Source organism: Botrytis sinoallii (assembly GCF_014898435.1).
Source record: "Botrytis sinoallii strain Bc 23 chromosome Unknown BSIN_005, whole genome shotgun sequence".
Classification (NCBI taxonomy): Eukaryota; Fungi; Ascomycota; class Leotiomycetes; order Helotiales; family Sclerotiniaceae; genus Botrytis; species Botrytis sinoallii.
In genome coordinates this window covers 3,008,296-3,028,822 of record NW_024066032.1, presented here as the reverse complement: position 1 = coordinate 3,028,822, position 20,527 = coordinate 3,008,296, and the positions used below count along the sequence as shown (strand labels likewise).

The 20,527-nt window shown below is 42.1% G+C and overlaps 7 protein-coding genes across 7 annotated transcripts; 2 read left to right on the top strand and 5 right to left on the bottom strand.

The window, feature by feature from the left end:
- Window positions 1-974: 974 nt before the first annotated feature.
- On the bottom strand, window positions 975-4,561 carry EAF02_003913 (uncharacterized protein). Its single transcript, XM_038899961.1, has 8 exons — window positions 4,377-4,561; window positions 3,939-4,241; window positions 3,468-3,886; window positions 2,737-3,275; window positions 2,542-2,603; window positions 2,100-2,426; window positions 1,757-2,028; window positions 975-1,705 (listed from the first exon to the last, which is right to left on the bottom strand). Exons 2-8 carry the CDS (start codon window positions 4,026-4,028, stop codon window positions 1,528-1,530), a joined length of 1,887 nt encoding a protein of 628 aa, XP_038760888.1. The 5' UTR covers window positions 4,029-4,241; window positions 4,377-4,561; the 3' UTR covers window positions 975-1,527.
- Window positions 4,562-5,654: 1,093 nt separating this feature from the next.
- On the top strand, window positions 5,655-7,320 carry EAF02_003912 (uncharacterized protein; the record flags this gene model as incomplete). The annotated part of the gene is made up of 6 exons (XM_038899960.1): window positions 5,655-5,771; window positions 5,825-5,980; window positions 6,098-6,281; window positions 6,333-6,715; window positions 6,769-7,179; window positions 7,249-7,320. The coding sequence occupies 6 exons, from the start codon at window positions 5,655-5,657 to the stop codon at window positions 7,318-7,320; spliced, it is 1,323 nt and encodes a 440-aa protein (XP_038760887.1).
- Window positions 7,321-8,216: 896 nt separating this feature from the next.
- EAF02_003911 (uncharacterized protein) lies at window positions 8,217-10,537 on the top strand (the record flags this gene model as incomplete). Its single annotated transcript, XM_038899959.1, has 12 exons — window positions 8,217-8,483; window positions 8,546-8,689; window positions 8,746-8,791; window positions 8,853-8,883; window positions 8,995-9,026; window positions 9,116-9,216; window positions 9,267-9,357; window positions 9,405-9,475; window positions 9,529-9,794; window positions 9,845-9,907; window positions 9,976-10,032; window positions 10,084-10,537. 12 exons carry the CDS (start codon window positions 8,217-8,219, stop codon window positions 10,535-10,537), a joined length of 1,623 nt encoding a protein of 540 aa, XP_038760886.1.
- A 605-nt stretch (window positions 10,538-11,142) lies between these two features.
- EAF02_003910 (uncharacterized protein) lies at window positions 11,143-11,830 on the bottom strand (the record flags this gene model as incomplete). Its single annotated transcript, XM_038899958.1, has 3 exons — window positions 11,143-11,487; window positions 11,550-11,645; window positions 11,753-11,830. 3 exons carry the CDS (start codon window positions 11,828-11,830, stop codon window positions 11,143-11,145), a joined length of 519 nt encoding a protein of 172 aa, XP_038760885.1.
- Window positions 11,831-12,429: 599 nt separating this feature from the next.
- EAF02_003909 (uncharacterized protein) lies at window positions 12,430-13,809 on the bottom strand (the record flags this gene model as incomplete). Its single annotated transcript, XM_038899957.1, has 3 exons — window positions 12,430-12,551; window positions 12,603-13,379; window positions 13,578-13,809. The coding sequence occupies 3 exons, from the start codon at window positions 13,807-13,809 to the stop codon at window positions 12,430-12,432; spliced, it is 1,131 nt and encodes a 376-aa protein (XP_038760884.1).
- A 3,292-nt stretch (window positions 13,810-17,101) lies between these two features.
- Window positions 17,102-18,946, bottom strand: EAF02_003908 (uncharacterized protein; the record flags this gene model as incomplete). The annotated part of the gene is made up of 3 exons (XM_038899956.1): window positions 17,102-17,266; window positions 17,324-18,748; window positions 18,809-18,946. 3 exons carry the CDS (start codon window positions 18,944-18,946, stop codon window positions 17,102-17,104), a joined length of 1,728 nt encoding a protein of 575 aa, XP_038760883.1.
- Window positions 18,947-19,496: 550 nt separating this feature from the next.
- EAF02_003907 (uncharacterized protein) lies at window positions 19,497-20,307 on the bottom strand (the record flags this gene model as incomplete). The annotated part of the gene is made up of 4 exons (XM_038899955.1): window positions 19,497-19,520; window positions 19,574-19,840; window positions 19,906-20,094; window positions 20,155-20,307. 4 exons carry the CDS (start codon window positions 20,305-20,307, stop codon window positions 19,497-19,499), a joined length of 633 nt encoding a protein of 210 aa, XP_038760882.1.
- Window positions 20,308-20,527: the final 220 nt, after the last annotated feature.

Sequence of the window (20,527 nt, the reverse complement as noted above, 5' to 3'; positions counted from 1 at the left end):
AATGCTATCGCTTGCTCTCGACTAATGGTAGATAGCGATTCTGGAAGACTGTATTGAATATGATGGGTAGGAAAGAAGGTATGGTCGAGTTGGTGGTGCGTTCTGGAGATATCTATGGTAGAACCTATATTAGTAGATACTCGATAAAAAGGCGCATGTATAATGACAGCGAGTTGTATGTTTGTGCTGAGATGTCTGGTTTGAAAAGCTCTTCCCACGGCACTTTTAGTCCACACGCAAGAGGGGAAAGATCGCTCTATTAGAACAAATAACAGGTCTAATGAGGAATTTTGGACGCTCAAGTGAATCCAAAGTTTTTTTGAGGGGGGGGGGCTATGTGCAATGTTTCTACATACAGTAGATGAGCGATGGTGCTCCAATCAATATGGATGAATTATGACAAAGTTATTCGAAAGTTGAAAAATAGTTATTAAGCTGTCAAAAAGGAAAAGGAAAAGTGTCTGAGGGAGCAAGAATCTGATAACAAGGAAAAGTATCGTACTTGCCATGAGAAAAGTTGCTAGATTTCTTCTGATTCGTGAGTTGTGATTGTACTGGAATCCTATGGAGAGAAAAAACCAGTGGAATATTTAAAGAAATTCTTGGGCTGAATCAATGGATGACATCGTAGTTCATTTTAGCGTTCAGGGTTGGTAATGAAGTGAATGGGAATGTATGAGATGAAAGTGAATGAATATTCTCAGCAACATTAATACTAATACTATTCGCCAGCATACTACCAAGGAACAAGAAAATGATTCTACCAATTCGAGAAGTTCTGATGCATATCGTTGCCCATACAGCTCTGAATGACCCCAGGGCCAAATATTGCTTGAACGCGTATCCAGCAAAGTGTACTGAAATAGAGGCAAGTAAAGCTCATCTCATTTTCAATACTGCTGAATACTCCAATGAATCACTTTAGCTACGCAAATCAAAAAATGGGCTGTATATGTGGTAGAAGGTCAATTCTTGCTACAAGCATAAGGATAGTCGAGATTCACTATTCAACACCCATTAGTTGTACTAACTCGACAGGTATCTATGGCTTGGTTGTAACATGATCGGCTTATTATTGAAACAGGATATTTTATACATATTGATCATGTGCACGTTTTTGCCTGCACTGCCATCTGATTTGTTTCAACGCGTCCATAATCTTGATTAAAAATTGGATATCAAGTCTTTCGGGACTCGAAGAGCCATAATTTCAAAATTGGCTACCCGTGTTGAAGACTTCAACATATGGCAAAGGATGAATCAGTACACCATCAATGCTGACCAATCCGGAATCTGGAGAATCCTACTAATTCCCCAGTATCTGTGGCTAATAGAACTTCATTGTTCATGCGACATAGAAAGCAAAACCAGACAGCCAGTATTGATCAAACAAGAAGTCCTAAAACACAAGAAGCCAGAACACCCCTAGTGATTATCATCACCTGACATTTGAGTTTTCGATGATATTTGATTCTGTTCCGCAAGTCTCTATTGCTGGCTACATCATATCTAGTTGTCACTGTTAATCTACCTCCAAAAAGCTTCCTTAGTCCAGCGACTCCCGGGGTTAGCAGGTGGTGAGAGAAGGAGGGAAGACCAAGCCTCACGACCATCTACATAGAGACGGAATTTTAATGTACTTTGGTCGCTAGCAGTATCTTCAATTGTGATGGCTCCTAACTTTGAATTACCGCCTGGGATATACCTTTGAAAAGTTAGCAAACATATGTATCAGGGATATCGCGATATGCGTTACTTGATCTGTATATCTTCCTCATCAGTTTGCCAATAAGTATGAACCGGCAGATAGAATTGACTGAGAGGACTTGTAGAGAACTCATTCACTGTTGCACTGACTGGCCAACGACCATTCAAGGGAGGCGGAAAGGCTGTTGCGGCAAATTCATGTCTATCTCCACTGATGATGACGACCCCACAGCCTCCACGGAGGCCCACATCCCACATAGCTTCGAGAATCACCTGGCGCTCGTTGAGGTAGCCAGCCCATGTATCCATACTATTCACCCTCTATAGCATGGAGGAATCAGCAATTTCCCGCAAATGAAAAACTCTTAAAGGATGGTCGAACAGATGCTTACCCAGTTTTTCGTGAATGGAATGCTAGATGCTATGATTTTCCATTTGACACCTTTGGGCTCAGGCTTCTTGAGAAAGTCGAGGAGATCAGCAAGCTGTTCTGCACCAAGCATTGACTTTCCAGTGCTGTTGGTGGGGAGCTCTGAAGAAGAGTCTCGGTAAGTCCTGGTATCCATCAAGAAAAACGAAGCAGGCCCTTGGGTGGACTCGAAGTAGGTTGCGCCGTCTCTGAGAGTGTTATAAGTCCCCGCTTGACGAGCTCGAGGAGGATTAACGGCTGTTTGATAATGATGCCACGGATCAGCGGCGGCTTCGTAAATCTGACAAGTCTAGTGGTAAGCATATGATATATGTAAAAAGCCAATGGAAATCCGAATACCGAGCCGCAACTAGTACTTTCATCTAGAGTCTAGCCTAACAGCCAAAGCTTCTCAATTGACTTACCCCAGCAGTCTTTTTATCCCAATCATTGGCAATCTCGTGATCATCGAGCACGTGTATCCAGCCTTAAGAAACTTTCAGTTAGCAAGTCAAGTCTTTGGATATATAGAGCAAAACATGCAGCAAGGAGACATATTTCATAGAAGTAACAATAACCTATCTCTGACTGAGTATGGAAAGACGTTCTATATTACTCACTTAAATTTTGCCCAACGGCCGGCCAATCTGGAGAGCTGTAAACTTGTCTGTACTCGCGGCGATAGTCCTCCACACTCACTCCAAACCTCTTCGGGACATCAATATAAATAAAGTCACCGAGGAACAGCATGAACTGGGAGCCTCCGGGAATCGTCTTAATTACATCTGCCATGTGCTTGAAACCAGGAATTGTCAAAGCGTGGTCAAAGGGGTTGTACGGAAAGCGAGGCTTAATGCAACTGGATGTAAAAAATGTGAAAGAACCTGATTGAGGAAGATGTCCAGGTTTTGGAGGAGTTGTGAAAAATCCGGTGTGGTTATTTGATGTCATCCATTGATAGGTCCTTTCAGGGCGGTTTGGCAGTGGAAATTTTAAAGCTTGTGTGAAATCCGTGGCTTCTGACAGAGTACGGATTGTTCCAGCGAGTTGTGGTTGGTCTTCGTAAGCACCTGCCGGATTTGCTGGTTTGTAGGTGATGGATATGGGAAGTTTAGAGAGATCCGGTTCTCGAACGAGTAGATTTGCTTCCGTAGGGGCACTTACACACAGTCAGTAAAGACATTCATCGAGGGCGCGGTTCTCGATCTAGTCATGGCACGTCAATGAAGAAATCTTGACATCTTGAGACTGTTTAGCATGATGAGAACAGAAGTCCCGCGTAATGACCACAGTTTTAGTGGGTTGCCATGACTAAATGGAGTCGCGTGTAGGGGCAAAGTGGTGCACATACATGTAGCCCATTCGTGCGAATGAAAGCTCCGTGCTAGGATGCAAAACTTTCGCATGATACACCAGATCTATTGTGGCCAGAACCAAGCCCACGTTCATCAAGAAGGTCAAAATCGAGAGCAAAGTTGATACTGGATCAGGAGCGCCTGTCAAAAGTGTATGGAATGGTCTAGGTGATTTCTTCTCCATCACCACTGTCTCGTCTATTTCAACTTCTTCCTCCACGTGCTTTGGTTTGTCCGAGCCCGATATATTTTGAGAATCTGCCGCAGGTATGAACGGCTGGTCTTCGTGCTCAGTCTCTAGAACGGTGATATTGATATCATCTTCTACTACAGTATATGGAGTCTGTGTTACGTGACTATAAACGAAGGAGGGCACATATAGTGCAAAAAGGGTGTATATGAGGGGCGGCCATGGCTGGGAACAAGTGTAAGTGGTTGAAATTTTGAATTCGAAAATATGTACTTACATGGCCAGGGATGATTCTGAGAAAGACATAAGTCACAACCCGCAAAGCGACTGAGCTCCAAGTAGCCACCTTTTGTTGAACCGTTGACATGATGGGTACAAGAGAGACTTGAAGCAATCTCGATAACAACTCAGACCAAGAATACAGACGGAATGTGGATGAGAGAGATAACAAGAAAGTAGTCCAACTACAAGGCAAGATAGAGTGGATAAAATGGTGCGATAAATTTGGTATCAAAACATGCTCTATAAAAGCCTAGAAAGGGATAAGTAAAGAGACAAGAAACGATATAAGAAGTAGCAGCTTTGAGGTAGAATCAGCAAGATGAGCACCTAAACAGGCAAGCAGGTAGGCAGGAATGGAAAGATGGCAATGCAAGATATCGAAACACCTCCTCTTTTCACAATTGCGAATGGGTAGGTAGGTAGTCAACCTTACCTAGGCGGGATTTGAGCTATACTACCTTGGTAGGCAGATGAATACCATCGAACTCTTGAGTGAATCAATATATGGATGATTCTTGGGATGATAATGAAGATATAAAGGTACCTGGCGTAGCACAAATCACTTATGGATAGGTAAATAGTCGAGGAATCTGATTACTAGGTACCTATGTAGGTAGGTGTTGATTCGGAGGCAATCAGAAATTCGGTTTACCTCAAGCTTGGTGTTGTGGGTTCATGACATTATGTAAGCTGAGTGGTACACCTGGTGACCAGTGCACCTTGTTATCTACACTTACGTCATCGAGACAGAAAACAAACCAATTACCGGCACTGATTTACAGTTGCGAGGTACACCTGGGCAGGACTTGGTAGGTAGGTGGCCTCGGTGGCTCGAGCAGGTGGCTAGGTAGTAGCTAATAGATATCTGGTGTGGCTGAACAGATAAAGTCGACCCCAGTACTCGACTCGAGAAGGAAGAGTATGTACTCGTATAATAAAGACAATAAGATGCATTGATTATTAGGTAGGTACCTGTACACACGAAGTCCATGCCTTATACCTACTAGCTCGAGCCTTCTTACTTCCTCACTGTCTGTCTGACAAACCACAAAGATTGGCCGAGGTTGGGTACAAAGGATGCAGATCACCATCATAACCCAGGTTGCTCACTAGCTAGTTCTAACACATGCACTCTTCTGCCGTTAGAAATGTCTGTGATGGATTCTCAAGGAAGCGACTAATACTAGGTAGATATACAAGGTTGACTGTTAACATCGCCTTGGCACAATTGCTTCTCTGAATGTCTAGACACACATCTACTAGCACAATCTACCATTCTCACAATAAAATTCGCCTATACTGTCTCAATTGACGTTTCTCATCTAGAGCCACTTTTATTTTCGCCTCTCACTCTCACCCTCCCTTCCCCTTGCTTGATAATCTTTTCGTCATTTTATTACTCACTCTATTACATTGTAATGCGGGGAAGCGAGAGGCCAGATTGAAGTATTTAGTCGAAACCGTCGAGGCCTATCAGCTTATGAGGAGTGTTAGTCCAACAGTAAACCCATGTGAGAGTTCGTCACCATAAACCAATCAGTCTTGGATGTTCGCCAGGCCTCGACTCCCGTTCTCCCAAATCATAAGGGGCGGAGGGAAGTCACAAGTATTTGTTAATTCGCTATTTATACCACCATTTGATCGCAGACTATTTGCATTGAAGCTACACACTATCCGATTTCACTCATCATACACAAAGAATCTTTTCAATATGGCTACTTCAAACACCATTCACCTGACTTCTGACGATACGGGCGTGTTTGAGTTCGGGTCTCAAGATTCGGAAACTGCCAAAAAAACCTCGCAGCTACTACAAGAGAACCATGATGTAAGATGCCTCGTTTTGTCTCGAGAATACGTCCTGACAACTGCTTATTATAGAAACATCATATTTTCTTCAATAATATAGGATTTCACAACCATATTGTCCATCACTTGTTGACTCTATATGGCCTTGGTGCTCCGGCTTCCGTCATTGAGCGACAGTACAAACTTAATGCATCATATCAACGCCCTGTTGTTCTTTCTAAGAATCAAGTAAGTAAGTTCGCATTCCGCCAAATCTACTGGTTTTTAAAACCAGACTTACCATAAATCATGGTTTCTATCATCTCAATTCCCAACATTCCATAGCACAATTTCTGAAGATTCTAGGCCCCGGTCGACATGTCCATACCAGATAATTTCCACAACAATCTCGGCAAAGCAAAGTACTATCATGACTTTCTGGTATTCTGGCAGCGAGAAATTGAATCCAAAGGATGGAAAGAAGTATTGAAAGAAAGTGTCTTTGCAGGCGATTCGAAGGCAGACGACATGCTCGGCAGGATGTTTGCAGGTATGCGGCATTGTAGTCGCATGGATCTAAGAAATTGCTAACACTCACCAGGGTTTCTTCATCCTCTTATTCATCTAGGTTTTGGTATTGAATTCAACCAACCAGCTATCATTGCCGAAGCGCTAGCACAAGCTTCCGTCCACGATCTGTGGATTACTAAGTATTTGTTGGACATCGAAAAGAAAGCGCAACCTGGGAATAAGACGATTCCACAACTTCTGGATGAGATTAGAGACGATAAAAAGCTTTCCACTGCTGCTGAGTGGGATGATGGCAATATGATTCGAGATGGCATCTTAGCCAGAGCTGCAGATGAAATGATGAGCTATGCATCTCAGTGGACAGTGGAAAAAGGTGAGCTTGAAGCCAAGACAGCTCAAATGATCAGCTCCGCCGTTTACTTCGCTGCTGCTGCTCAGCGCCCGCCAAAACAAGTTAGTCGTGCTACGCTTCTCAGATGTGCCCTAGCTGACATTCATCCCATTAGGTGAAGTTGACTTTTTACTATATGCATTGTGTCAATAGTTCGATTTTTTTCACTTCCTTCAACAAGCAAGACTTTTTGTCCGAAGCCCAGAAAGCAAGGCTTTTGGAGTGGAAGGGACGCTTTGATCTCACCATGTATGCATCTCGCCGTTCCCCCGAGCTACTCCTTGAAGAAATATCGGGATATGTCCCGAAGCTTCTTGAAGCTGGAGATGCGGAATGGAGCGGTCTGTTTCAAAGGCTGTTCGAGTTCGAAGACGATGGCCACGCCGTGAAGCTTGGAAGGGCAGTGGCTCATGCCGAGGTAGTTAGCCAGAGTTATGAAGACCAAGATTGGGCAAAGATTAAGAGTTTCATGTGGCTAAAGATAGGCAACATGGTAGCTGACAGTGTTGAAGACACTGGAGATACTGTACGTACCCTACGAAGTCGTCCACTCCATACACATACAACTTTATTTATGTGCTAACCTTTCGTATAGTGGGCTAGAAGTGTTGGTTTTGATGAAGCGTGGAAGGATTATGTGGACAGACCAAGACAGGTACATTTGTAGGTGATCAAGTTGTGCCACATTTTTTCTTTATTATACTATGATTCTTGGGTTTTCAATGTAGTAGTTGTTAATGAAGCAATTTCTTCTGGGAGAATCTGGCATTGCTTGAACAAATATGCAACCCTAATCTTGTGTTATGATATCGTTATGGTGATCATTTGATCTCTATGTTATGCATGTCAAATTCTGTGCTTCACACTTAGAATTTGACCTCTAGTACAATCAATGAAGGTCACCCTATTGTAAAAAGCTCTTTTCTCTGATCCCACATGCAATTACTATCCACAGTATCTTGCACATGTAAGGGCTTTTTGTGAGAGCTTTACCGTTTTGGTACCATCAAAGATTAAGGATTTTGTGTGAACTCCAGCTGTATGCATCCTATGTATCATTTAATACTCCACGCAATATATGACGTTTGACTGCAGATGACATGACAGTTTCAAACAAGACACACGTGTAGTCATGTCAACATAGTACTTCTAAACAGACTGGCTGCCGACATCGCCCTTTTAGTCTCATCTGATAGTTACCAAATATTCATCCGATGATGTAAAGCCCTTTCACAGTTTCGGACTCTATCCGATAACGGGCTAAAGGGTAAAGCCTTATTGATGCAAAATTGTCTAGAACCTTTCTTCACCTTTGCAATCATTGAAGGGGTGAAGGGATGAGTGGTCACGACATCACTTACTTTATCATGGTTGCCACCTTTGTAGCTGCCCGGGTGCTCAACTTTGCTTCACTTTATAAAAAAATAATTTTGTACTTGCCTTGATTTCTCCTCCCATGTATTATACAAGATTGCCTTGCACCTTCATGATTTGAGATCTCTTTCTATTCCTCAATTTAATTCTTTGCTTTGCACGCCTCTTTGCTTCGTAAATGCAGATGAGATGACGCAAACTACCATGTCCACTTCAAGCTCTGGCTCAGAGACTCATTGGTTCGAAAATGTAGTTGTGCTTGATCTGGATCTCGAGGGACAAGAGGTCAAAAAACAACCTGTTGTAAATGCTCCATCCACTCCATCCACTCCAGCTCGCACCACCCGTTCTCAATCTCTTACCCGCCTAGGCATCCAGCAGAAGTTCACGCACCCAAAGTCGCATTTGCAGACCACAGAAGCTGATGTTGTCGATTTTGATGGTTCTGATGATCCTGTAAGTGCTTCATTCCATGCTCGTGAAATAATGAACTTGGCAATGCTGATAGAAATAATTAGTATCAACCTCTGAATTGGCCATTCAGAAAGAAGCTGATCACTACATTTGTCTATGGCTTGTTCACTATGACTTCGACCTGGGCAAGTTCTGTATACAGTCCTGCTATTAACCAAGTTGCAGCTGAATTTAACGTTGCACCTGAGGTTTGTTACCCCTGGAACTATGAGAAGCTAAAGTGAATGCCATTAACAAAGAGTAGGTCAGTCTGCTGGGTGTAAGCTTCTTACTGCTGGGATTTGGATTTGGTGAGATATTCCTTCACTAGCATAAAGTGAATAATCAAGCTAACTGATCTTTGTGATGCAGGTCCTCTGCTATGGGCTCCTCTTTCTGAAATGTAAGTTATCGGAAAGTCAACTTCGGAGTCATGTGTGCTGTGCTGTACTGCTGCGATACCAACCAGGTCAATTCACCCATTTGTTTGTTACCAATACTAACAGCCGATTAGTTATGGCAGAAAGGCTGCAGTCTTAACCCCAGGTAAGTAATTCTGTTTTGCAAGTAGCCAAAAGCTTAGCCTGCACTCTTGTCCCTTCACCATACAGAACCACAACTAATGTGTCAAATAGTTTTCATCTCAGCATGCTTTTCATTTGGTTCTGCCACAGCAAAAGACATCCAGACGCTGCTCTTGACACGATTCTTTGCTGGTATCTTCGGAGCTGCTCCTGTAAGAAACCTCACCTCGAACTCAACAAACTCCTCTGACATCTTAATTAGGTAACAAATACTGGCGGCGTCCTGTCTGATATCTGGGCACCCCAATCACGCGGAACAGCTATAGTCGGATATGCATTTGCTGTTGTTGGTGGTGAGTACGTGCATCCTTTCCATATTTCCAATTCTCACCAATTCAAGGTCCAACCATGGGTCCCATTGTGGGAGGAGCCATTACATCAAGCTATCTAGGATGGAGATGGACAGAATACGTAAGTCCCCAGCCCCCTAAATTATGTACTTCTTGCCTCTAACTCCTTGAAAGATTACCGGAATCATGCAAATGGCAGTCTTACTCCTTGGTGCTCTTGTCCTTAACGAAACCTATCCAGACGCACTCCTGGTCGCCAAGGCTCGCCGTCTCCGTCACGATACTGGAAATTGGGCTTTACATGCCAGACACGAAGAGCGCAGTTTCAGCATTAAAGAGATGGTAAACAAGTTCTTGATGCGACCATTTCGCTTACTAGGGACCCCGATTTGTTTTCTTATGGTTTTGTATGCTTCATTTGTTTATGGCATTCTCTATTTGTAAGTCAGAACCGAGTATTGTTTTTGGACATCCGTTAATGGATTGCTAGGTGCCTGGCTGCGATTCCCGTACAATTTGCATTGGCTAGAGGTTATGGACCTGTAACTTCAGAGTAAGTTTGCCTCCGACTTGACGATAAACATATGGCAGATGTTATTCTAATCTCTTTCCTCACAACAGACTTCCATTTCTTGCACTTCTCCTAGGTACAATCTTCGGTGGCACTGCAAACATTCTGTAAGTTGTTGATCTATCTTCAAACCATATCTACTAACCAACGAACCCCAGCAACAACAAGTTCTATACCCGCAAGTTTAAAGCAAATGATAACCGACCCGTCCCCGAAGCTCGCCTGCCTCCAATGATGATCGGAAGTGTATTCTTCGCAGCAGGCCTCTTCGTCTTCGGCTGGACGTCCGCCCCAAGCATCCATTGGGTAGCTCCATGCATCGGCCTCATATTCATGGGATTTGGCTTCTTTACCATTTTCCAATCTGCGCTCAACTATCTCATCGACACTTTCTCCTCGTGTGCAGCAAGTGCGGTTGCGGCCCAAACATTTGTACGAGCCATCTTTGCTGCCTTGTTTCCCCTGTTTGTTACTCCCATGTTTCAGGGTTTGGGTATTGAATGGGGAAGTAGTGTGTTAGGTTTTGTAGCAACTGTGCTTATACCCATCCCGTTCTTGTTTTATGTCTATGGTAAGAGAATTAGAATGAAGGGTAAATTCACCACCAAGTAGCTAGTGTGAATGCATTCACTATACTACGATGACGGAGAATAATTGCTCGGAAATCGTCACTACCTGATTGATTATAGTTGAGAATTCGGTGTCCTATGGATACTTGATTCATTTTAGATAGGTTCCTAGACAGCTTGACCGATTATGGTTGATAGTCTAGCGCTCTATAGATACTTGTCTCATCAATATGGAGAAAGCTTGATTGCACATCAGCAACGTAAGCATAGAATCTCCGGGATATAAGAATGTAACTCATAAAGTCATCCAAGCTCGTTCCTGAATATGTACTTGTGCAGAATGCTCCTCGCATGTGCTCTCTACTAAACACAACAAGTCAGCCGGGTGTCGCGAACATGTATGACAAAAGACTCAAACCATCACATAATACTGAAGCGTCAGAGCCAAAGCCAACGCTCGTGAGGAGTGAAATTAGTCATTGATCCCAAGGTCATAACTATACAGACATATCAACATAACCACTTTAAGCCCATCCAAGCTTGCCCATAACTCCAATCCCATGCGTAAGCTGTTCGCAGCATATTATACATATCTAAACCGCTCCATTTAAAGTTCCAATCCACAATTTCCACCCTCCAAATATCTCCTTAATCCCCATCACTCGGCCTTCTCATATAACTATCAATCGCCAAACTAAAAGCCGCGAACCCCGCACACCCGACTGCGGCAGCTTGTGGTCCCGCCGGGGCCGCCAGCACTCCTCCGGTAATACATCCTGCAATAACCCCATTCTTCAGATCATTCTTTGCTCTGAAACCTTCAACACAACACTCTGTGCCTGCAAAGATAGCGCCTACTTTGCCGAAATTCTTGGCCGAAGAATAGGAGCGATTACCCATGTCTTTGAGACCTCGTTTGAGTTGTTCGCGCAAGGGAAGCGATGTGATTTCTGCAGCTGTGGAGGATGTGTGAATGGGAGTGTCATATTGCATCTGTGTGGGAAGGTTAGTCATTGACGTAGGAAGAAAGGTAGACAAGGCGGGGCAAAACATACAGATGCCATGAAGAGACCAAAGGCACCACCGAGGGCAAATCCCATTACACCCGAGACGACAGTCTTACCCGGACAGGACTCCATGATTATTTGCATCTATCAGACATTATCAGTATTCATTCAATTCACTTTGACAGTTTCCCATGGCAAGGCTCTGCTTGTTCCATGCAGCAATGCTAAATATAACCGGAGAGCAAACATACATTTTTAACAGCAGCAGCGGTCGAAGGGTCAACACCCTGCTGGCCCCCTCCTGGAGGATTAAATGCTGGTCCATTCATTTTGAACGATAGTAGTTGCGATATTCTTCGTCAAGGGAAAAGGCAGAATACAAAGATGGGTTTCCTTGAGATGTAATCCACCGAGAATTTTTTTTGGCGAGGCTGACGGTTGGCCTTGCACAGTCTGAAGCCTTGCGTTCTGCACAAGTACCCGAGTCTTGCCAAGTAGACTGTATGATTTCGTCTCGCGAAAAGGGGGATGTCTAGAGATATTCATTACATCATTTTGGTTATTTTTAGGATTAATTAGGACCATGGGCTAAGCTAGCTTTTAGTTGTCGGTATAATTTGCTAGGCTCTTTAGACACAAGGGCGACCCTAGGTACCTAGAGATTTCACATCAGAACAAGTATAATCCTTTACTTCATTACTGCTTTCCATAAGCTATCTATCGATACGGGCTTTGAGTATTCATATAAAATCTCATCTTAACCTCAACATGAAGACAGCATTATCGCTCCTGTAAACGCGATTTTCCTGGTTTAATCCCGTCTATTCCTATCCCAATTGCGATTTCCCGTCAAACAACTTTTCCAATACCAATATGCTCTCAAAGCAATTGTATCACATCCGTTCCCATGAACATCACGCTTTCATCTTCACCCAAGATTGGAATTCGAAGATTGTGAAGCTTGGTATACAGTGAAGTTATTGAATTGCCAGTAAGCATCAGCGAATGCCGTTGCGTTGTTAGCGACGTAGTCAGTGCAGGTACCGGGACCTATTGTATGATTAGTATGGAAATATCAAAAGATGCCAGAGGAGAGCGTACAATCAACATCATATACACTTGGGGCACCTGCCCAATTTCCGCACAAATCTATGTTGACAATGATACTTTGATTCTTGAAGTGATTGCCAATGTTGCAATCCGTGCTGGGGAAATCGGCAGCAGCTTCCGACCAAGTCGATGGATCTGGGCTACCAGATGAAATATCGTTTGGAATAGCATCTCGTCCGAATTGCCACATTCTGATACCCGCAGTACGTAGTTCCATCGCCATAACTCCACCTCCATTTGAATTGAAATCCGCACCGAAGGTTCCTGCAGAGTCATGCACACCACATCCAGCGTTGAAATTCGTGCTATTCAAGCATGAAGATTGAATGGGTTTTCCAGTCTCTTTGCGCTTGACGTCCATGGAGCACCCTGACGTAGTATGGAGGGTCATTTGATTTTTTTTAGAGCTCACAACGTTGACCGCCTCCATGATATCGATCTCTCCATTTGTTGGCCAATTGTTTGAATCAGTTAGCCACAGTGCAGGCCATGTAGCACAGCCAATGGGTGTGTGGACAATATCGAAGATGAATAGACCGTCAGTGTATTGTGTCTTGGACTCAATTCGAACAGAGAAGCGGCCAGTAGATGCATTTGGGTTACTGTCAGCTGTAACAGATGTGTCGACTCTGATAACTGCAGAACTTGACGAAGCATATGTCAAATTGTATTGAGCGGCAACTTCGGAATCAACATAATGAACGAAACCGACTGTTGGGTCGTCGGTATTGAAGTAATCGAAGTTATCGAAAAAGGTAGTCCCTGAGTCTTTGGTGGATGTTAGCAAGATGCACTATGCCAGGGCCATCTCGTTCAATCTCCAGTCACACAATCATAGGGATAGGTCTAGAACAACCACCGCTAACTCCACTTGGAGGTGATGAAGCCTTACTTCTCGGGTATCAAAAGTGTTGGTGGATCTGAAGTTGTTGGGTGTGCAACATCACACAAAAGAAGACAACTTACAAGTATCCTTCAGTGTATAGTTCAATTGTGAGTAATTTGGATAAGCATTCTTTTTTGAACCTTCCACAGCAGCCACCACGATGATAATGATTACTACAATGATTCCTGCACCAAAAATTGCCCACTTCTTCTTACTCCACGCTCTCATATCCCACCATCTTGGTGCCAAGGAACTTGGATCATCAACCTCATCTTTGGGTGGTGAGCCTGACGGGACATTCGTATTTCTCATCTTCCCAACTGTAGCGACTGATATTGACTTTCTATCCAACGATCGTTTATCTTCCTTTGATTCCGGAAGTGATCCTTCGACGTCCAGTCTGAATGTTTTGTTTCCAAGAGGAGGAAATCAAAAACTACTTTTTATGTCGGATATGCTTGACTAGCTTGAGTGGTTTCTAAAAATGCAAAATCAAAAAGCCGTAATAAGTTTATGATGAGCGACACACTTGTATATGTACCTTGTCTGAACAGCCTACTTTGTCTTATCTAACCAACTCCAAAAAGGCCGGATAATTATGGAGATTAGAGCTGTGAAAGATACTCGTAGGCTGAGCCGGTGAGAAAATTAGGTCTCCCCGCTTTGGGACCTGTAACCTGTACCAACTTGGCAGGATGTTTTGGTCGCAATCAGGTAGGTACCTAGAAGGGATACGATGGCGAGGGTGGTTGGGAAAAGAAGGTTTGATGGATATGCAGGCCGACGTGTAGTGAGTGAAGCATGGGGCGACGCGGACAAAGCGAACGTAGCGAACATCCGAACTTAAGCTTGTAGAGTAGCTAGCAAGCTTAGAGAAGGAGTAATCCGATGGAAGTAAGGAACGTCAAGTTGATCAGATTCGAACAGGAAAGAAGCATATCACCTAGCTTTTGAATTAAGCTAAACTAGCGGATGGACTGTATTGTAAGATAAAGATCGATCACAGCTACACAACTCAACATGAGAGTTATTGATCTCCAATGCCAAAACTGTTGTTGTCTCGACCGTCCCAAAATAACAAACCTTTCTAACATGTGCCGCCAACAAACAACTCGGTACTTTCCAATGTCTGTCAACCCACTCCTTCCCTCGTCAGGACTCACTCAGTACAGGGCTCTCCCCTCCAACGACGAATTATCTGTTCATACTACTCGAGAACTGTGGGGGGTTCATGAACTTCAATCAAGAATCATGATGTTGCCATGTTGGAAGACGAAGATCATCAAGTCCGTTCGGCCAATATAAATGTTGATAGAGAACATAAGTCGGGATAAATATTGAGTATTGTTTCAATGTAAGACGAAATGCGAACTCAGACTTCAATTGGGTTTAAAGTCGGAGATATAATACGAATACTTTGTTTTCCTTAATAATTCAGATACGCAAAGATCTAATCATGTTTTTCTCTTCTTCAGTTGAATGGAGTAGGTCCAGTTTTGGTGGTTCTAGCTCTAGCTCCATCCAGACCCTATTTTTAGTGAGTTGTGAAAAGTCTTGGCAGGTAAGAGTTCTGGAACCTACTCACCGCACATATAACACTTTTCCGGCTAAAATATACAATTATTCAGCTTTTTATACCCTGATTTATTTAAAAATATATAAAATTAAATTGAATATAGTAATACAAAAAGATTCAGAATTACTTAAATTATCTAAAAAAAATATGTCATTTATTTTTAAATATTTTCATAATAATATTTTTGAAGAATTAAAATTGAAAATTCGAAAAAATTCAAAAAATTCACTTATTTTGTATAAGAAAAACATTACAAATTAAAATTCTGAATTTTTTTAATTAAAAGCTTATATAACTTTCAATTAAAATATTTAAAAATAAATTAGAAATTTTTTATATATAAAAAATGATTCATATTATTTATTGAAAAGTTTTGTAATTCAATATTAATAATTATATTAATTATATAATATTTTAATTTATATAAATTAATATGAAATTTGCAGGGATTATATCACAAACATTACGGTGTGCGATGAGTATGTTCGATAACTCTTACGAGTCTGATAGAGTGAGCAGGGAAGGGCAAGGAAGGGCAGGGCAAAGAAGGAGAAAAGAAAGAATTACTATTAGTTGAATCATCTGGTTGGGAAATGTCTGTATATATGTATAGCAAAACCTCTCTATAAAGATTCTCTTTATATGGATAATCTCTTTATAAGAATATTCTTATATTTCTTAGTTCTAGGATTATATGTATTTTATTAGATTAGTAAGATTATCAGAATTTGAATTATTATACGATATAAAGAATTTAGTTATATTTTGTAAAAATAGAAAAAATCGAAATTATTATAGAATATGATCTGATTGGAACCAATCGGAAGGAAATTATTATTATATTAAGATTCAGTAGAATCTCTATATAAAGATATCTCTATATATCCTCAAAAAAGACTACAAAAACCGGTATCCTTATAGAGAGGTTTTGCTGTATGCATTACTTCAAGACTCAAGAGAGATACCCTGCTTGCTATCGAACTACCGGCTGTCATACGGAGGTTGATGGGATATAAGTCGTATAAGCCCAATTTTTAATAAAAGTTACTGTTTTACGAAATTCCAATGCTGCTTTTACTAATTTTATTAGATATTCAGTTATTCCCCCTAGATTTCGAATTTGAATCCCTTTTATTCGAATTTTTAACTCTTATAATTTTGAAGCTTTTAAAGTATTCAATAAATTCTAAATAAAGAAAGAATAATATTTCTAAAAAGAAAAGTATGAATTTTAATAAATTTGAATGATTTTGCAAGAATTAGAATAAATTTACAATACTTTCATTACCTAAAGTTCACCATATAAATTTTCAATCAGCATAATGATATGATTGGTCCCAAATGATAAAAATAGGGAAAAGCTCGGTTGCTTTTTTGGTGTGTTTTACAATACTTACACCGTCAACCTCCGTAGTGACATTCCGAGGCCAACGACTAACTATCCACTATTTTTGGGGAATAGAAAAAGCGTTTTAACGATTCATATAACACGCGTATAATGTTACCCAGTAATTGAGTCTACGGGGAAATGTAAATTAGAGATACGTAAGTCGGTACAGTACAATAGAGAAAGACGTATGGGTACAACAAAGCTTTAATGCAAGGATCTCGGATTCTGTATGATAAATGTCCTCCATCGAAGTGTAGGTGAAATGAAAGCTTGGGTGTAGTTGGGAGATTTGGGGTATATGAGCAAGAATTCATTATATACGAATATGGTCCGCTTGAAGTTGGGCTAACACATCTGACTACTCGAAGTTGGATGATGCTTCTGAGAGATCTTGCATGCTGTAGTATGACAGACCAATGTGCTTGGAAATCTTATTATTGAGAAAGTAGATTCATCAACAAACTCTCTACCAAAGGTGCAAAATAAAACACAAAAGACAATCTAGAATCAATTAAACACGGACATCCATTTGTCAATGTACGAATATCAAGGCCATGCTTTATACACGGATTGCCCCAATCGTATAGATTATCTATAAATACAATGCTGTCCATGCATTCCCATGATTGTCCATCCATTTAATCATCGTCCTCATCCACTCTTGCCCGTTTGTTGGACCTTCCCTCGCCTTCCTGTAACCCATACTCTCTTTTATTAGAACTTTCACCGACCTTGCTCAGAAAATCGTCGACATTGAAAACATCGCCAGCATCCTTTTCAAACTGCACCGGTCCCTCCCTCGCCTGTTCACCCCTCAAATTAGCTGCATCCCCACTCGTGACCAAGGGGAAATTTCTTACCTCAACATCTGCTGCACCTTGAAAGGTTCCCTTTCCAAGGGCATCCGCAAACCTGTTACTTTTCTGAATCTTCGCCATCTCACCCTCAGCTGCTGCTTCATCATCATCGTCATCCATATTTTGCCGTGGTCGATAAATGCTACTAATAGCATCTTGGGCCGCAAAAAGAGGTTTATCATAGGCTTGATCCTCGTTGAATCCACTATCAAACCCACTTGTCCGGTTGAACAATCTGGAATCAAACATAGTTTCGGTTGATTGCGTAGGTTTTGCTAAGCCTAAAGCGACCTTTTCTGAGATATCTCGATTCTGCTCTCGCGCCATCATTTGAATCCTCCTCTCTGTGCCCATGCGCGACTGTCGTAATTTTCGTTCTTCATCCCTTCGTTTCTCTTGGCGCATCTTTTCTCGCTCTCTGAATTCTTCATCGTCGCTGTTGGATCGATCAGACTCGGATTCACTATAGCTTCCAGAACGTGATCTTGACGATCTCGAGTCTCGCCTTCGGGAGCCAGCGCCGGCTCCAGCCCTCTCTTCTCGTGCCTTCTGTGCTAACATACGAAGATGATCTTCTTTTTGTGCCTTCTCTTTCTCTGCTAGCCTTTGTTGCATTAATGCTCTCTGCTTGACTTCTTCTCGTGCGTGCCTATCTGCCGTGAAGAGAGCTTCTGCAAACTGTGCGAATTTATCATTAATAGTAACGTCCTGTAATCCTCGTCCATCTGCAGCCAATCTTTTGTCAAGTGGAACCGTGTAACCCTTAGGATTCTTCCAGTTCGATACAGGAGGTGGAATTTTCCAAGCTTCTTGATCCTCTGCAGTCAATTTTCGTGGAGGCGAATGCATGACCGGAGCCGGAGGGCTTGGAGGACCACGGGGAATCTTCTTATGCTTGAATTTGGGAGGCTCCATAGGGTCCTGCTGTCTTTCCACAATCTTCATGATTCGATCATTTTTCCTCGAGTTATCCCCCATCTGATTCGCCGGGGTATATCTGACATAAGTAGGGTCCTTTCTTGCTCCGACATTTACGTTCTTAGGTTTTTGTGCAGCTACCGCACCGCTGACCAGAGTTGCCAAGGCATTCTTCGTTCGCTCGGTAGAAGCCGCAACCTCTTCTTCACTTGGTCTATCTAAATTAATGTCGCCGGCATCAGCTCGCTGTCGAAGAGGTATAAGGTCCTTGAAAGAGGCGTGTACTATTCGTTTATCATTATGGCCTTGCCGTGCTATAGCGTCGTACTTGACTTTCCCCTCGCCGTCGACTTGAAGGGCCAGCGCATTATTCGATGAAGTAGATTTGCATCCCATGTCTAAAGGATACTGTGCGACTGGAATTTCTGGGAAAGCACCTCCATCTCCAAAGTCTTCTTGTCCTCGTGGCCGCCATCCTGTTCGATTACCATATGGTGGAGGTCCGGTTTTCTGTGAATGTGATGTATTGTTAGAAGAAACCTCTAGTTGCTCAAGATTTAAAAGACCAACCTTTAACACAATTTGGGTATCATCCAAAGCGCCTGCGCCTAGGATTCGAGGGCCTCTCTGTTGCGCATGTTGTGGAATATCCTCTTCGTCACCTGTATATTTTGGTTTTGGCAATGCCCGTGATAAAGAAGCTGCCATTGATGCGAGAATATGTAGACAGGCAGGATCTGATCGTGTTGAGGTGGTTTGGAAGATACAAAAACACGAGATTGAATTGGTTTTATAAGCTTGTGCCTATCGTGAATCGATAAATGTCAAATTGTCGCGATTCTCATCCATGCTACGTCACGCTAACCTAATTGACACTAGTTTATACATGTGTGTGAGATAGAGGTTATACAATCCTATATATATAAAATGCCTAAAAAGTAGCTAATGAATAGTAAAATGATAAATGATACATGATTGACTTGCATATCTAGCTAAATTGGTACGATAGCTTACCTATTTAGTATTGTCGAGTACTGTCGAAATGTTCAAAAGTCTTGTGTGTTTAGACAAGGCATTGGAGACTATGAATTAATTCACACATACTTCTAATAGACATTGGGATGGAGTAATACAATCAATTAACTTGACTTTAATCATATTGAGCGTCAATTTTGTTAAGTGTTTTTAGTACACAGAACCCCTCTTCGGACCCAGAATCATTTCAACCATCTTCAAAGCCATCCCAGACCCAATTCGTTCAAACATAACCCTTTCTGGCACCCTAATCCCTATCGTTAGAATCTCTCTGTGTATATTGAAGTTAGGAATGCGTACCTGGAAGAAGAATCGAACAATAAAGACTTGTAGCGCAGCCATGCACATCATCATCAAGCTTTCAATAACACTAAAGTTGAAAATCCTCCTCTCAGTACTTCTCACTGTGCTAAAGTTGCGGTTTTCTCTTGTGCGGAAGTATTTTTGGTTTCTTGTAATGGTAGAGAGCTGGCCTGAGAGCTTAAAGATAGATTCTTCCAATGCCGACGTTTGTTCGGGAGTTGTGCCTTGTTTCGAAGGTATCGAAGCTCGAGGTTCGTTCTCAACCTATAGCAGTAATGGACATGTCAGTGATAGTTTCTGGATTCGCAATTCGCGGAGTGTAAACGTACAGCAATTTCGAAGTCGACAAACTTTTCTGCGAAAGTACTCATTTGATTGTTGAAGCAAAACCTGTATTCTCCGACCTCTGTGGCAGTGAAGACGAAGTCGCCTTGTCGCTCTTTCTCTTCCTTCATGATAACTCTTTCGTTTGGACCTACAACCTCATAATCCACATCAAAAGATCCTCCAGCTTGAACCTATATAATATCAAATGTCAGAGATGTTCATCTAAATATCAGAGGCCAGGCGCATCGTACAGCGAAGTAAAAGGCTATTTTGGCACCTTGTTTGTCGACGTTGGAGTAAAAGCATGCCTTTTCATTGGCGCTAAGCTTGTATGTAAGGGCAGTGGCAGACACAAGAGGAGAAATGCATGCCAAAAGGCTACACCAGATCAAAGATGGCTTCATGATTTAATATTGTGTAGTTGCAAAAGTAATAGACCCTTGACATTGACGCGCTTTTGGAGATATGTTGCTATCTGTCAGTCGGATAATCCTCGGGCGCAGTGAATCTAGCGAGTAACTCCTCCTTTCCTCCAAGCCAGGGGTTAACCGATATCCCTACATCTTGCACAACCCTGTATCTTGCATACTTTTACTTCTTTTTATATCAATATTCTAAATTCAA